This window comes from Penaeus chinensis, chromosome 43 (genome assembly GCF_019202785.1).
Source record: "Penaeus chinensis breed Huanghai No. 1 chromosome 43, ASM1920278v2, whole genome shotgun sequence".
NCBI classification, from domain to species: Eukaryota; Metazoa; Arthropoda; class Malacostraca; order Decapoda; family Penaeidae; genus Penaeus; species Penaeus chinensis.
The window spans coordinates 3,664,872-3,679,068 of NC_061861.1; the positions used below are offsets into that span (position 1 = coordinate 3,664,872).

The 14,197-nt window shown below is 50.6% G+C and overlaps 1 protein-coding gene across 3 annotated transcripts in view; it reads left to right on the top strand.

Annotated features, from left to right (window-relative positions):
• LOC125048233 (paired box protein Pax-5-like) overlaps positions 1-14,197 on the top strand; it is a 202,889-nt gene that overhangs the window by 85,854 nt on the left and 102,838 nt on the right. For 2 of the 3 annotated variants that reach the window (XM_047646820.1, XM_047646822.1), the window contains exon 4: positions 1,193-1,198. The exons of the other annotated variant lie outside the window; for it this stretch is intronic. In XM_047646820.1, the coding sequence (XP_047502776.1) occupies positions 1,193-1,198 (6 nt within the window). The remainder of the gene's footprint in view (positions 1-1,192; positions 1,199-14,197) is intronic. 3 annotated transcript variants of the gene reach the window in all.

A 14,197-nucleotide genomic window follows, 5' to 3' on the forward strand; every position in this document is an offset into this window, starting at 1 on the left:
AAGAGTTCGCGTAGAATATCACTAGTCCGCGCACCCGTACACCGGAGGTTAAAACTCTACGGTGTTTACACTCCATGTTTAGGCGTAATCATACCCCTTTGAGTTAATACTTTCATAAATTTAAGCTTTATGGATATATTTCCCCCACACAAAAAAAGTTGCTTGGTTAAGGAACCAGTTGTAGAACTAAATAAAATAGGCATGATGAACATATATACTTTACAAATGGCAGTATAAACACTTTTTTCAAGTATAAAAAGAAGTCGAGAGGTTTTGTGTTAACGTTGTATGCTCTAATTCCCGCTCTCGATATGAAGGGAAATTCAGACACAAAGAAACAGCTTCTAGTTAGCGTCTTGTGTGCATTTTCAACACTCTTTTATTTTTGGGTTTTTTTTGTCATTCCCTGTAACCACTTTCCATGTGCACACGGCTATGCTACGCACATGATCACTGTACACGCGCGCGCCCACGTCTGTATGTGCACATAACCCGCACCCGCACATGAATCTCTCTGTACTACCTGATGGATTCGATTATTTACACATGTGTGCATCTCCAATCACGCTCATAGTTATATACGTACATACACAATTTATCATCTTCGCCAGACATGATTATACAGACGAATACACACATTGTGCGTACCTACAGATGTCCGCATGTGCATCAGTGCATATGCTCGTCTGAAAATAGTTTTTTTAAATGAATGCTACACTTCTCGTCACTTCTTTGCACTCGGTTAGAAAGTATATTAGAGAACTTGTAGCATATTATGTGACGCATTGGCATGACAGTAGAATGTAGTTGTTGATTTTTTTGTAAACGTAAAAAATTTTATTAGAAATTGCATTTGAAAATTAGTTATTGTTAGTGATTATATAAAAAAAAATCTTAGATGTATTTATTTAGATTGATGTGGATATATTTGCTTACTTAAGTTCTTTTGCTTAAGTAAAGAGTTAATAATATGATCTCAAAGAGAAATACTGATATGCAAAGGAGAACAGATGATTTGATGACTAGAATAAAACAAAGAATAACTAAAAGAAGAATCAAGAGATATCTTAGAAATTAAGAAAAAAATACATAAAAATAAAGATAAATACACAAAATCAAAACAAACAATAAAATCAAATAAAACAGAAATAAAGACAAAATAATAATTATTTCATTTTATCTCTCTTTCCAGGTGAGTGTTAGTATTCCCGGGTTTGTTACAACTTCCAGCTGCTTTAAGGTAATTTGTGTCTTTAGACGAGTCTCGCCTCAAAGAACGTTTTCTTTCTTTCTCAATACTCCAGTTCCCATAGGAGTCTAGCTGTGTGCGTGTGTGTGTGTGTGTGTGTGTGTGTGTGTACGTGTGTGTGTGTGTGTGTGTGTGTGTGTGTGTGTGTGTGTGTGTGTGTGTGTGTGTGTGTGTGTGTGTGTGTGTGTGTGTGTGTGTGTGTGTGTGTGTGTTTGTTTAGGATTCTTATATCTTTTTTTCCAAATCTTTAGCATTAAGGTGATGGGTTAGAATAGTAATTATGTCTATTTACACATTCCTCAATATATTCATTATGCGCGATCCGTATCTAAGTTTCCCTGCGAATGTCGAAGTCCCCCGCGGCAAGGAAGTGGCCAGATTCCCTAGCTTTTGATAAAGTCATATCAAATTGCACTTTTCGTACGGGAGTCTCCCCACCCCCTACTACCCCTCCCCCCTTTCCTACCCCTTTTGCCCGCTTTCTGTCCTTATCCCTTACCCCTTCGTCCCCTCTTCTTCCCTTCTTCTTCCCCTCCTCTTCCCCTTCTCTTCCCCTTCGCTTCCCCAACCCCCTCCACCCACCCCCCCACAATATACCCCCCACGGCCCCTGGAAGGAGATGCCAACGACGATTTTCGAGTCGAAATTAATCACTGTACCCAGAGAAGAAGGAGAGAGAGAGAGAGAGAGAGAGAGAGAGAGAGAGAGAGAGAGAGAGAGAGAGAGAGATAAAAAAAAATAAGAGCAGCGGCGTTTCATCTTTAAAAGGACATGACAAATACGATATGAAATGTTTCGCTCCAGGACTCGCTAGCCTTTGATGATCAATTAACGCTAACAGTCCAACAAGCCGTGACTCGGTCGTTTCTTACTGCCAGAGCCGCGCATGGAGTCTCTGCTTTGAAGTCATTACAGCTATTAATGTGTATCCGGAAAACTCTTTTGTATTTTACGCCTCTTCCCCCTCTCGCTCTTGCTCCTTCCTTTTCTCTCTCTCTATCTCTCTTTCTTACTTTCTCTTTCTCGTATTTTTTTCTTTTCTTTTTTTGCCTACCTTTCTTTCTTGTTTTTTTAATTTTTAGTCATTATCGTTATTCCTCCTTCCGTTTATCTCCTCGTCCGCGCTTGGCTCCTGTTTTTATCGCGTTCCTGCGTCTCTTTCCGGCACGTGTTTGTCTCTCTGTTTTCGCTGGCTGCAGAGGCCGTTCCCCGACGTTCCACTTAATTGTTTCCGACCAAGGACTCTGCACGGCGACATTTTCTTTCGGAAATATCCCGCGAACGGCCGCTGATTCCCGAGGCGATTCCAAAAGGATTCCCGAATGATTCCAGCTGCGAGTCGGCCATTGTTCGCCGAAGGGAGGCCAGGTGTTGCGGCGCCGCGCTTCGGGAATTTCAACTCCGAGCTTCGAAGCCGAGAACAAAGGAATCATAAATTCGGTCGCGTTTCGATGGACAGTCGAGTTGTGTGTGTCTTTCCACTGGAAGAAAGTGCTGCCTCTCTTCTTCTCATAATTCTTCTTCTTTTTCTTCCTCTTCTTTCCTTTTTCTTCTTCGCCTTCTTCTTCTTCTTCTTCCTCAGGTTTTCATATCTTTCTTTTCTCTCTTCGACCTTGCTTTTCTTGACGCGCAGAAAAAAATGGTCTTTTAATTTGTTTAAAATACCTAATATACTTCGGCTTTATAAATGCATATGGAAGGTTGATCACAAATGTAATATTCTGGAATCCGTTAGCGGTTGACATCCGTTCGCCTGATGAAAGACGATAGAGATGTCCTTTAATGACTCCTACCGCACCAACACGCCCGCGCCTCCCGAGCGGGCGGGCGGGCGGGCGTCGGCGGGGCCACACACCTGACCTCATGCACGCGGGCTCCGTGCATCATGCCGCGTCCCCGCATGACCGTGACAGCGCTGCATGTCGGCCGTCAGAGCCCTCCGTTTTAATGGCCCGGGCGCCCAGGTTTTATTGGGTCTCGCCGGCGATAATTTCGAGGAGATCCTTTGTGCAGGCCTCGAGGACGCCTCCCGAGGGCGCCGTCGGGACGAGCGAGGTGGGGGGGGAGGACGCGCCGCCTCACCGTCGTGCGCGCGGGGAGCTGTTCCGTGTGTCCGCGTGCGCGCATCCATTACGCTGCGCCGTTGTTCGCCGACACGCCAAATGCGGACAACACTTCATTATAGCGCTCATTAAAGAGTTTCAGGTAAGGCGACGGCGGGGGTCTGAGGGGGGGGGGGGGGGGGCTTTTTCTGTCTATTTATCTGTCTATTCATCTTTATTTCTCTCACTCTCTCTCTCTCTCTCTCTCTCTCTCTCTCTCTCTCTCTCTCTCTCTCTCTCTCTCTCTCTCTCTCTCTCTCTCTCTCTCTCTTTCTCTCTCCTGTTTTATCAATTGCAGGTTAATGACGTGCACGCGGCAGGTGTATGCGCCAGGGCTTGCCGTCAGTGCTCGTCCGCGCTCGTCCGTGGGCATCCTTCGCGAGGAAAAACAGGCCTTAGGGGAGAGGGAGATAAAGATCAAGTTTCCGTCGGCCGTTTGCGGTTTTCACGCTCTGCCGGTGATTTTAATGGGTCGTTCCCTGGGATTTTAAGGCGCTTACAGAACAAATTTAATGAAGTCATGAAATCAAGAGCTTACGATTTTTCCCCCTTTCTCTCTCTCTCTCTCTCTCTCTCTCTCTCTCTCTCTCTCTCTCTCTCTCTCTCTCTCTCTCTCTCTCTCTCTCTCTACTTTCTTTACTTCACTTTTTTATATTTCTATTTCTTATCGTTCTCCCCTACCTCCCCTCGTCCCCCCACCCCCCTCCCCGACATGTGGCCCTCGCTGTCACATAAAACACCGGATAAATACTTCACTGCCAACTCGCCCGCAAAAACCAAGCTCTCCGAATTGAGTTACGGGCGCGGCCTTCGAATAAATCGGCGACCGACCTCCCTGCCGCCCGCGAACAGCGACGCCGGAGGAGAAAGCGACGAACGAACGCAAACGAAGGAGAGAGAGAGAGAGAGAAAGAGAGAGAGAGAGGGAAAGAGAGAGGGGGGGTGATAGATAGATAGAGAGGGAGGGAGGGAGTGTAAGAGAGAGAGGGAAAAGAGTGAGAGGAGAGGGGAAGTGGGAAAGGGGAAGTAATGGAGAGAGAGGGAGAAAAAGGGTAAAGGTAGGAGGGAGAGAGAGAGAGAGAGAGAGAGAGAGAGAGAGAGAGAGAGAGAGAGAGAGAGAGAGAGAGAGAAGGGGGGGGGGGAGAAGAAAAAAAAGAACATGATTTACGGTGTCGCCCATTGAAACAGATCTTAAAAGACAGCGTGGGCGTGAGGACGGACACGTGGGCGTGCGTGTAAAAGAGCGGGTGTGATCGCACGAATTTATTATTAAAAGCTCAATAGAAACTATTCGTGTATGTTCGTATCTACCCTTCACGTTTCCCCTTCCCTTACCTCCCCTCCCCTCCTCCCCATTCTGCATCCTTTCTCTTCCCTATGATCATGCCTCCTCTTCCTCTTCTCCTCTCTCTATTTCTCTTCCCCTCCTTTCTCCTCGCTATATCTCCTTTTCCATCCTCCTCCTGTTCCTCATCTTTCTCTCACCTCCTTTTCTCCCCTTTCCCTTTTCCCCTCACTCTCCCATCCCCATCTTTTCTATCTCTTTTCCTTCTCTCTCTCACGTTCTTCCCCTTCTTTCTCCTCACTATCTCTCCTTCCCCTTCCGCCTCTTCATCACCTCCCTCTCACCACCTTCTCTTCCCTCTTTCCCTTTCCCTCTCTCCCTCCCCCTCACCATCCCCTCCTCCCCTCCCTCCTCTCATCCCCTCTCCCCCTCCCCTCTCTCCCTCCTTCCCTCTCCTCTCCCCCTCCTCCTTCCGCGTTGACTGGCTGGGTAATGGATGGTCGGATGGCACTCGGCAAGGCACTAAACGACACATCTGAACAGCACATGGCACTCCCTCGGGCGTGTCGAAGCTCAGGACTGATTACCGTGCCCAGGGACAGTGCCAGGGGTGGGGGATCGAGTGCCCTTGGTGGGGGGGGGAGAGGGGTAAGGATGAGGTGGATAGGGGTTTGGGGCTAGGGGTAGGGGGGGCGGGGGGGTAGAGGAAGATCGAGTAGGTCTTGAGGCGTTAGTAGTTAGCTGTGTGCATTTTTGCGTGTGTGTGTGTGTGTGCGGATTTGCACAGATGCACACTTGATGTATTGTGTGTGTGTGTGTGTTTGTGTGTGTTCATATATTTATAGGCATGTTGAGATAAATGGGTTTGCATTTATATATTCCGCGTATTCATTTAGAAGAGCTTTCGTTCCTCTGTGGCGTCTCAGGATAAATGCCATGGAAAGAAAAGAATGGAGAGCAAGGCGTTTATGATCTATTATTGATGAGTTCATTCACTGACTCACTTAACTCATTTGTTGGTCTGTGTTTATCCATGTGCAAGTTCACATGTATCTTGAGAAAGAGTCTCCCTCCCCCCTCCCTCCCTCCCTCTCTCCCCCCCTTGGCGCGGCACCCGACCCGCTCTCGCCGCCATCAGCGACCCATGACGTGTTCTGCGGCCGCCCGTGTCGAGGGCTGCGGGCGGCATCTGTGTCGGCACCTTCACACACCCGCCCGCCCGTGACCGCCCACACCCGCACTCGATAACCGCGTCACTCCGGGGTTCTCTGCACGCCCATGTGGTGGAAAATGGGTTGCTGGGCGGGTGGGTGGGCCGGAAAATGGGCGGTGAAGTGGATGGGTGGGTGGGTGCAGGGGGAGGTGGGTGAGGGGGGGAGGGGGAAGGGGAAAGGGGGGTATAAGAGGGGAGGGGGGGAAGGTGTCCTTTCGGATGGCGTAGGGAAGTTAATGAGACAAACACACGAAAGATATTTTCCCTCCTTGTGTTTCTCTCGTTTTTTTCATCTCTCTCTCTCTCTCTCTCTCTCTCTCTCTCTCTCTCTCTCTCTCTCTCTCTCTCTCTCTCTCTCTCTCTCTCTCTCTCTCTCTCTCTGTCTCTCTGTCTCTCTCTCTCTCTCTCGTCTGAGGAAACATGAGACTAAGAAAAAAACGCGGTTTAATAGAAATGATAATTATCTCTATCATTATCTTGTTGTTGTTACTCCCGTTTTGATGTTTTTGGCTAATCTTCGCTTTTTGTCTTTTTGTCTTCTTGTGTTTTTTTTTTTTTTTTTTTTTTGTATTGTTAGTTCTGAAGATGACAATGATAAGGTTGGGTGTAGAAATAATGTTATGAAATTAGATAAAATGCAACACGCTGGCGTACATATTGTACTTACACGAACGCACACACACACACACACACACACACACACACACACACACACACACACACACACACACACACACACACACACACACACACACACACACACACGACGCACATGCTAAATCAGTCACGAGATAAACATTAAAAAGAAACCGAATCCGTCCACATCGAAAAATTCCCAAGTCTTGTCAACTTATTTTTCGTGTAACCCCCCCCCCCAAAAAAAAAAAAAAAAAAAAAGATCCCTCACTCACTCTCTCTCTCTCTCTCTCTCTCTCTCTCTCTCTCTCTCTCTCTCTCTCTCTCTCTCTCTCTCTCTCGCTCTCTCTGTTCCCAATTTTTCAACTCGCTTTCCGCCGCATATGTGTATGCTCAAGAGCTCTCTAATTAAGGGCCCTAATTCGACCCTCTCAGTTGCAGAAAAACAACAACCCTTTCGAGCCACCCCCTCCTCCATCCCCTCCCCCTCCCCCTCTCCCTCCCCCTCTCCCTCTCCCTCTTAAGACAGACCCGAGCCAAGGAAATTAAAAAAGAATAAGAGAGAGAGAGAGAGAGAGAGAGAGAGAGAGAGAGAGAGAGAGAGAGAGAGAGAGACTCTGACTGACAGGCAGACACAGAAACACAGATAAAGCGATAAAAAAAGGAGAGAATTAGAGAGAGCGACACAAAAAAAAAAAGAGGAGGAGGAGGAGAAGAAGAAGAAGAGAGAGTGGTTACGGACTTCTTGTCAGGGACTTAAATTCAAGTTTGACTAATCGCTCCCCTGAAGGAGGTTCGTCCCTTCCATTTATAAAGGCTCGACAAGGGGGCTGCGGGGGGAGAGGCGGGAGGGGAAGGAGGGGGAGAGGGAGAGGAGGGAAGGGTAGGGGAGAGGGAGATGAGGGAAGGGTAGGGGAGAGGGAGAGAAAGAAGGGAGGGAACAGAGGGCAAAGGAGGTAGGAGAGGTGAAGAGAGAGGAGGGAACTGTAAGAGTGGGGAGGAAAGGAGAGGAATGAGAGAGAGGAGGGAGGGGGAGGGGGAGAGGAGGAGTGAGAGAGAGGAGGGAAGGGTAAGGGAGAGGAACAGGAAGAAAGGAAGGGCAAAGGGGGAGATACAGTGAAAGAAAGGTACAGGAGAGAAGGGAGGGAGGGAAGGCCCAAGTGAAGGGGTAGGGAAAGAAGTCTCAGGCGGGAGAGCAAGGGAGGGAAGGGCAAGGGAGGGAAGGGGGAAAGGGAAGCGTCGGGGGCAATCCGCTTTCCCAGCCAAGACTCACCTGCGCGCACCTGACTAATGATCGTCACGAGTCCTTTGCCGCGGAACGACTTCGTCTCTTCTTGTTAGACGTAATGATCGGGCTGCTCCTTGGGTCCTCCTCCTCCCCTTCGTCCTCCTCTTCCTCCTCCTCCTCCTCCTCCTCCTCCTCCTCCTCCTCCTCCTCCTCCTTCTCTTCCCCTTCTTCCCTTCCATCCTCTTCCTTCTCATCTTCTTCCTCTTCTCCCACATCATCATCCTATCCCCCTTCTACCTCCTCTTCCTCCTCTTCTGTCGTCGAGGAGGCGAAGGAGGCCGGTCAGGGCATGGGGCGGCGTTATCTTGTTATCGTGAGAGAATTTGCGTTCGCCGAAGAGACAGAGGTGTCGCGTTTCGGGGCAAGATAGGGAGAGGCGATAGCGTCGTCTTGCCGTCCCGTGACAGTCTTTGGTGTCGCTGTTGTCGTCGTTTGTCGTTAATGTTGTTATTATTTACTTTTTGGCATGCTTCGCGGTAAACAATCCCGCGCGGGCTACATTTCTCTGGGATTTATTTCCGATTCGGGAAGGAGAGCGAGGCGACGGGGCTCTGGTGTCTCCCAGCTCCTCGCGCGCCGCCTTCTGCACTCGTCCTTGTCCTCTGCTTCGCCAGTTCGTTTCACACAGACTCCCCTCGTTCCCCTCGCTTGCTCTTCCCCTCGGCCCCTCTCTCTCTCTCTCTGTCTCTCTCTCTCTCTCTCTCTCCCTCTCTCTCTCTCTCTCTCTCTCTCTCTCTCTCTCTCTCTCTCTCTCTCTCTCTCTCTCTCTCTCTCTCTCTCTCTCTCTCTCTCTCTCTCCTCTCAACCTTAACCGTACGTGCCAGGCTCTCACCCCTCCTCCGCCTCCTCCTCCTCTCCCTCCCCGCCCCGCTCTCTCCCCGCCCGGCAAGGCGCCCATCCTCTCCCCCTCTCCCCTCGCCCCCTCGCCCCCTCCCCTCGCCGCCACCAATCTCCCGCACCAACTCAGGTTGTGGATCGCCGGCCATGCGTTTGGCTGCCCTCGGCGACACCCGCACACAAAATATCATGAAAATTCGCCTCCGCTACAAGGTCCAGCACACGAAGGGGCTCTCCCTCTCTCCCTCCCTCCCTTCCTCTCTCTCTCTCTCTTCCCCTCTTCCCCCTTCCCCCCTTCCTCCCTTCCCCTGCCCCTAGCCCTCGCCACCAGCAGGAGCTCGGCGCCCCTCCCGATTCCCCTAGTCTGCGGCGGCTGCTTGGCTCGTGCACAACATCGGCGGCGCGAACGGTGTTCTCGGGGAGAGAAAGGGAGAGAGAGAGAAAGAGAGAGAGGGCGAGGAGAGATGAAGGAGAAAGAGAGGAGAGACGGAGAAAGAGAGGTTTTCAGAACTCTTCTCTTTCCTCCTCCTCTTCCCCCTCTTCCTCCCCTTTCTCCTCTTCTTCGCCTTTCTTTTCACTTTCTTCCCTTTCATCTCCTTGTGTCGACCTCGCGATTCTGTAGGAAGTCAGCGATTCGGACAATCTTCCACTCGCAATCCCTTGCAAACAAGAAAACAAACAGTCAGCCCGTCTTCAATGAACCGCGAGTGAATATTAATCAACAAACAGTGGCCGATCGAAGGGGCAGTGAAAGAGACGAAATCCAGTAGTGAAAAGGGCAGGAGAAGTCGCTCGCGGGGACCCGAGCTCCTCCGTCTTGCCGCCGCGATCTCTCAGCGGCGACGACACCGGGGCAGCTGATCGATAAGAACTGCCACGGGTATGCGAGTGTGGCGTCGCGGGGAGATAGATGCAGACGCGGAGAACAGGAGAGGAGGAGGAGAGAGAGAGAGAGAGAGAGGGAGAGGGAGAGGGAGAGAGAGAGAGAGAGAGAGAGAGAAAGAGAGAGAGAGAGAGAGAGAGAGAGAGAGAGAGAGAGAGAGAGAGAGAGAGAGAGAGAGAGAGAGAGAGAGAGAGCGAGAGAATTGGATCTGTTCCGTATCGGTTTCTTGGGTATTGTATAGCTCGTTCCCACGCGCTGTTACCCGATTACCTGGGATTCGGCGCGGAGGAGGGCCCGCTTGCCACAGCTCAGGTAACCCGATACCCGCTAGCCCTCGTCCGGCTCACCTGTCCACTCAACGCGGGTCGCGAAATCAACCTCTTTTTTCTTTTTTCTTTTCTCCCTTTCTCCGTTTTTCATTTCGTGGACGAGGTTCATTACAGGAAAGTGATCGGCTGCGTCTCATCCGGACTGATCCCAAAACCCTCCTGAAAATTCCTTGTGTGTGTGATTTTTTTTGTGTGTTTGTTTTCTCATATCTGGATCTCTGCGTATTTTTTTCTCTTGCTTCGTTTTTGGCTTATGTTTGTCTGTCTTTTTGTCTCTCTGTTTATTTTTTGTATATATATTCGTGTGTGTGTGTGTGTGTGTGTGTTCGTACATGTGCGTATGTGTATGCATGTGTATTTATATATGGAAAGTATCCCTATCTCTTTCCTATCGACCACTCCATCGATTTCTCTTTCTCGTTCTCCTATGTGCCGCCCCCTCCCTCCCCTCCCCCCCCCTCCCGGCCCTGCATCTGAAGCCAACTGTTGCAAGCAAGTTCCCGCCCGCAGCAAGCACGCAAGCAGGGCCGACCTTCACACACATCCGCACACGCATCGACGACAACAGCAGCGGCGGCCGAGGCAATCCGATCACGTGACCGCAAGCAGCCACGCCTCCGAGTGGACGCAATAGAGCAAGCACATCATAGTTTCCCACTCGTGGTGTTCGCGGCCTGAGAACCAGAACGGGTTTGGCGGGTTCGAGGACGCTCTTACGCTCCCCTCGAGTGGAAGGCCGCGAGAAGGACCTGTCCCTCCCGCCGCGCTCGCCCTTACTCCTACGCCACGCTCCCGCGCGAGAAGGTCGTCCCCGGGGCTCAGCCTCATACTACTACTACGCTCCCTCATACTACGACCCTCTCCTACTACTTCTACCTCCTCCTCCTCCTCCTTCTTCCTCTCCTCCCTTCTTTCTCTTCCTCTACATCCTCTTCCTGCTAATCGTTCGGGTGCAATTATCCTTATTCCTTATCCTCTAAGTCCTCATCCTTATCCCGATCCTCATACGACAAAAAAAGTGTGCTTTTGTTTTGTTTTTTTCTGCGTGTGTGTTTGTCTCGAGTGACAGTGCCGCGGCGAGTGGCGACAAGGCTCTTTAACTCTCGAAGTGCCACGTGGACCATCAAGGAATAGAACAATAGAACAATGAAAAACGGAATAAAGAGGGGGATATATTAAAGAACAGATAAATGAGTGCAGAGACGCCCCCCTCTCCCCCCCTCTCCCCCCTCTCCTCTTCTCTCTAATCGGAAAATTAAGACGTGTGATGCTCACGTGACTATTAAACAGATCTCAAAATTGTGAAACGAGAAGAGATGGAAAGGAAGGATAAAGAGGGGTAGATAAAGACATAAATTGTATAATCCGCGACCCTAAAGTAGCAAAGGACCTAATTCCCTCCTTATAATAACATTGGGGATTCATGTCTTACGGCTGAGCGCGGGGATAAGCTGGGGTGACCTCCTCCCATCACCCCCTCCCCCTCCCCTCCCCCTCTCCTCCCCGAGTGCCTCTCCCGGCCGGAAAGCGAGAGAGCGACGAAGAAAACTGGAATTGCTGCAGATTACCAGGTCAAACTATACTAAAAAAAAAAATAGAGTGTCTGTGTTACGTATATTGGTACGAATGTGGTTGTTACTGTTTCAAGAAGGATAAGTGAGGATTTATCAGAATTGAAAAAAAAAGAGAGACAAGAAAATGAAGTTCGATAGCATCAAGGCTAATTAAGGCGTTTCATTAGTTTTACGCAATTATTAGGTGCAAAGTGAATAAACCCATTAACTGTTTAAAACGAGCTAGCCGATAATGCGCTAATCCTTAAATGTGTGACCTGGCGTGACCTTCGTTGATCCTATTGACCCCACGGAGGGAGAGTAGCATAATCTCACACCCACGTTGCGACGCCCGATTTTAAGTGGGCGGCGGCGGGGGGGGGGGGGTCATCTCTCCGCCGCCCAATTAAACGATTACGGATTAAGTTCCTTTACTCTGTAATTGGCCTGGATTTGGGGGGAGGATTTTCAGTGGGTTTGGTTTTAGATTGATATGTTGCATTTTTCTTTTATTTTATTTATTTGTTTGTCATTTTTATGTGATGTTTGACAGCATAAGACGTAAGGTTTAGTTTTGTGTTTAAGAGATTTTCTTTTTCCAAAGAGAAATTGTTTTGTGTTGATAAAACGTCAGATGAGTTTACTTTATACACACGCTCCCTGCTTGGACGCCCACATATGATCGCTTCTCCGTAAACCGCTTAAGCAGCCAGCTGGAGCAAGGCAAGAGTTGACAGCTAAATTGGTCTCATTAAAGGCCCGATCACCTGCCTTGACCAGCGCTTCCTGAGCCCCTCTGCCCGCCCTCTTCCTCTCCCCTTCTCCTCGCCGCCTCCGCCCCCCGTCCCTCCCCCTCTCCGCCCTCGCTGACCTCACATTCCCCTCTGTCGCCTGACCTTGACAGAGACATCCCTTCTCCCCCTCTCCCTCCCCCTCCCCTTCCTCCCCCTTCAGTGACCTGCCCTTTGTTGTGTCCGACGTCGGTTGACTTCATCGAGTTTTTGTTTTCCCGAGCGTTTGTCCCGTATTGTTGAGAGCCTGGGTGGCCGCCACTGACCCCTTCCCCTTCCCCCTACTGCTGCTTCCTCTGCCTACCGCTCCTGGACCCTCTACCTCCATCCCCCTCCCGATCCCCCTCCCCCTGCCTCCGTCCTAGGCACGCTCGCTTCATATAGAGATGTCGGGGAGGGCGAAGGGGCAGGCGCCAAGGACCCCTTTTGTGCTTCGGCCCAAAAGCCTCTTTTTGGGAAAGAGGAAAATAAACTGAAAACGGCTTTCTCTTTCTCTTTTCTCCATGGAAGTCGATCTGTGTAAAGGTGGGTTTAACGCGGCTTTTGTGGCTGGGGTGGGCGGAGAAGGGAGGGAGGACAGGGAGGGAGTGGGGGGAGAGGGGGTCATTGAAGGGTCAATCAAGGTCCTAATTACAACCAGAAGCCACGTGCCTACCCGCCCTTGTGCGCCTCATGTGACCTCGTTTCGGCCAGTGGTTTGAAATGTGACCTGGCGCGACCGCCGGACATGACGCTTTCAATTGACCAGGTGATGGATCGGGAGCAACGTGGCGCATGCGCATTCACAAAGGGTCAAAGGGAAACGGAAAGAGATTAGAGAGAGGAAGTGAATGGGAGAGGAGAGAAAAGAGAATAGGGACAGAGAATGAAGGAGGGGGGAGAGGAGGAGGAAAAAGAGTCATCATACACTGCCTTTTATCTTCGTCCGATTTCGTGAATAGTAAGCGAGCTAACGGTCTTCCAGGCGGCCATCACCGGATCTCGCCGAGTCTGAGTCCTCACTGGTGTTCGGAGTCGATGCGCGGCAGATAAAGCTCCTTAAGGACTTTTCCTCGCGGCGAATGGACCTTTCCAAGGCGCCCTGACACGCGCCGGGACAAAGGCCGTGCGCGCCCACGAGAGCGCCCCCGCGTTCAATGTACTGAATGTTCATGCTTGTTACTCTTGGAGTCGCCGGATCTGAAGCGAGGAAAAGGTGAGGCTAGAGAGAAAAGGAGAACGTGAAAGAAGAAAAGGAAGAGAAGGGAAGACCTGGACGCGAGAGGGCGAGCGAGTGAAGGAGGAGCAGGAGGAAGACGTCGCCCTCGAGATGTTCTTCGGAGAATCGCCCGGCGCCGCCCTCGGCCTCGCCGGCTTCCCGCTGCTCTCGCACCTCTCGCTGCCCGCGCTCCTCGGCAGGCACGCCGCCATCAGGCTCAGAGGTAAAACCACACACATACCCACACACGCATACACACACACGGGGCAGGGATCCCCGAGTGCATAATAATGTCTTCGGGAACAAAGTCCGTCCAATTCCATTTCGGGGATCCGGCGCGGGCGAGGCCCTTGGCCAATGGGCTCCGTCTGCGGCCGCACTTTATGCACGCGGCGGCCGTTGGGCGTCGTTGCGGCTGCGGCAATGGCGATAGGCTTACGAGATAGACCTTGCGGTGCCTCTCGACGGCCGCGTTGCAAGGCCGGGATTACAGCGTACTTGCAATGGGTTTTCTCCCGGGATTCCTCCGCCGTGTTCTTCCTCTTTATCGCCTTCCTGCTTTATTCCCCCGAGTCATCTATTTAGCCTTAAATCCGCTAACATGACTGCGGACAATCTGAAGGAGTCATTACGCCTCGTTTTTCTCCTCGATACGATCTCGCGATGGCCTTATGTGTGACGAAACGGAGTACGTTTCCTCGGGCTTTTTTTCTATCTCCTGTTTTTCTTTTCTTTTCTTTTCGTCATTATGTGTGTTCTTCTCTTTCCTGATTTTCTTTCCCCTGTTTCTTCTTTTCCTCTTCTCTTATTTCTTACTCCCTTTGGATCTTCAT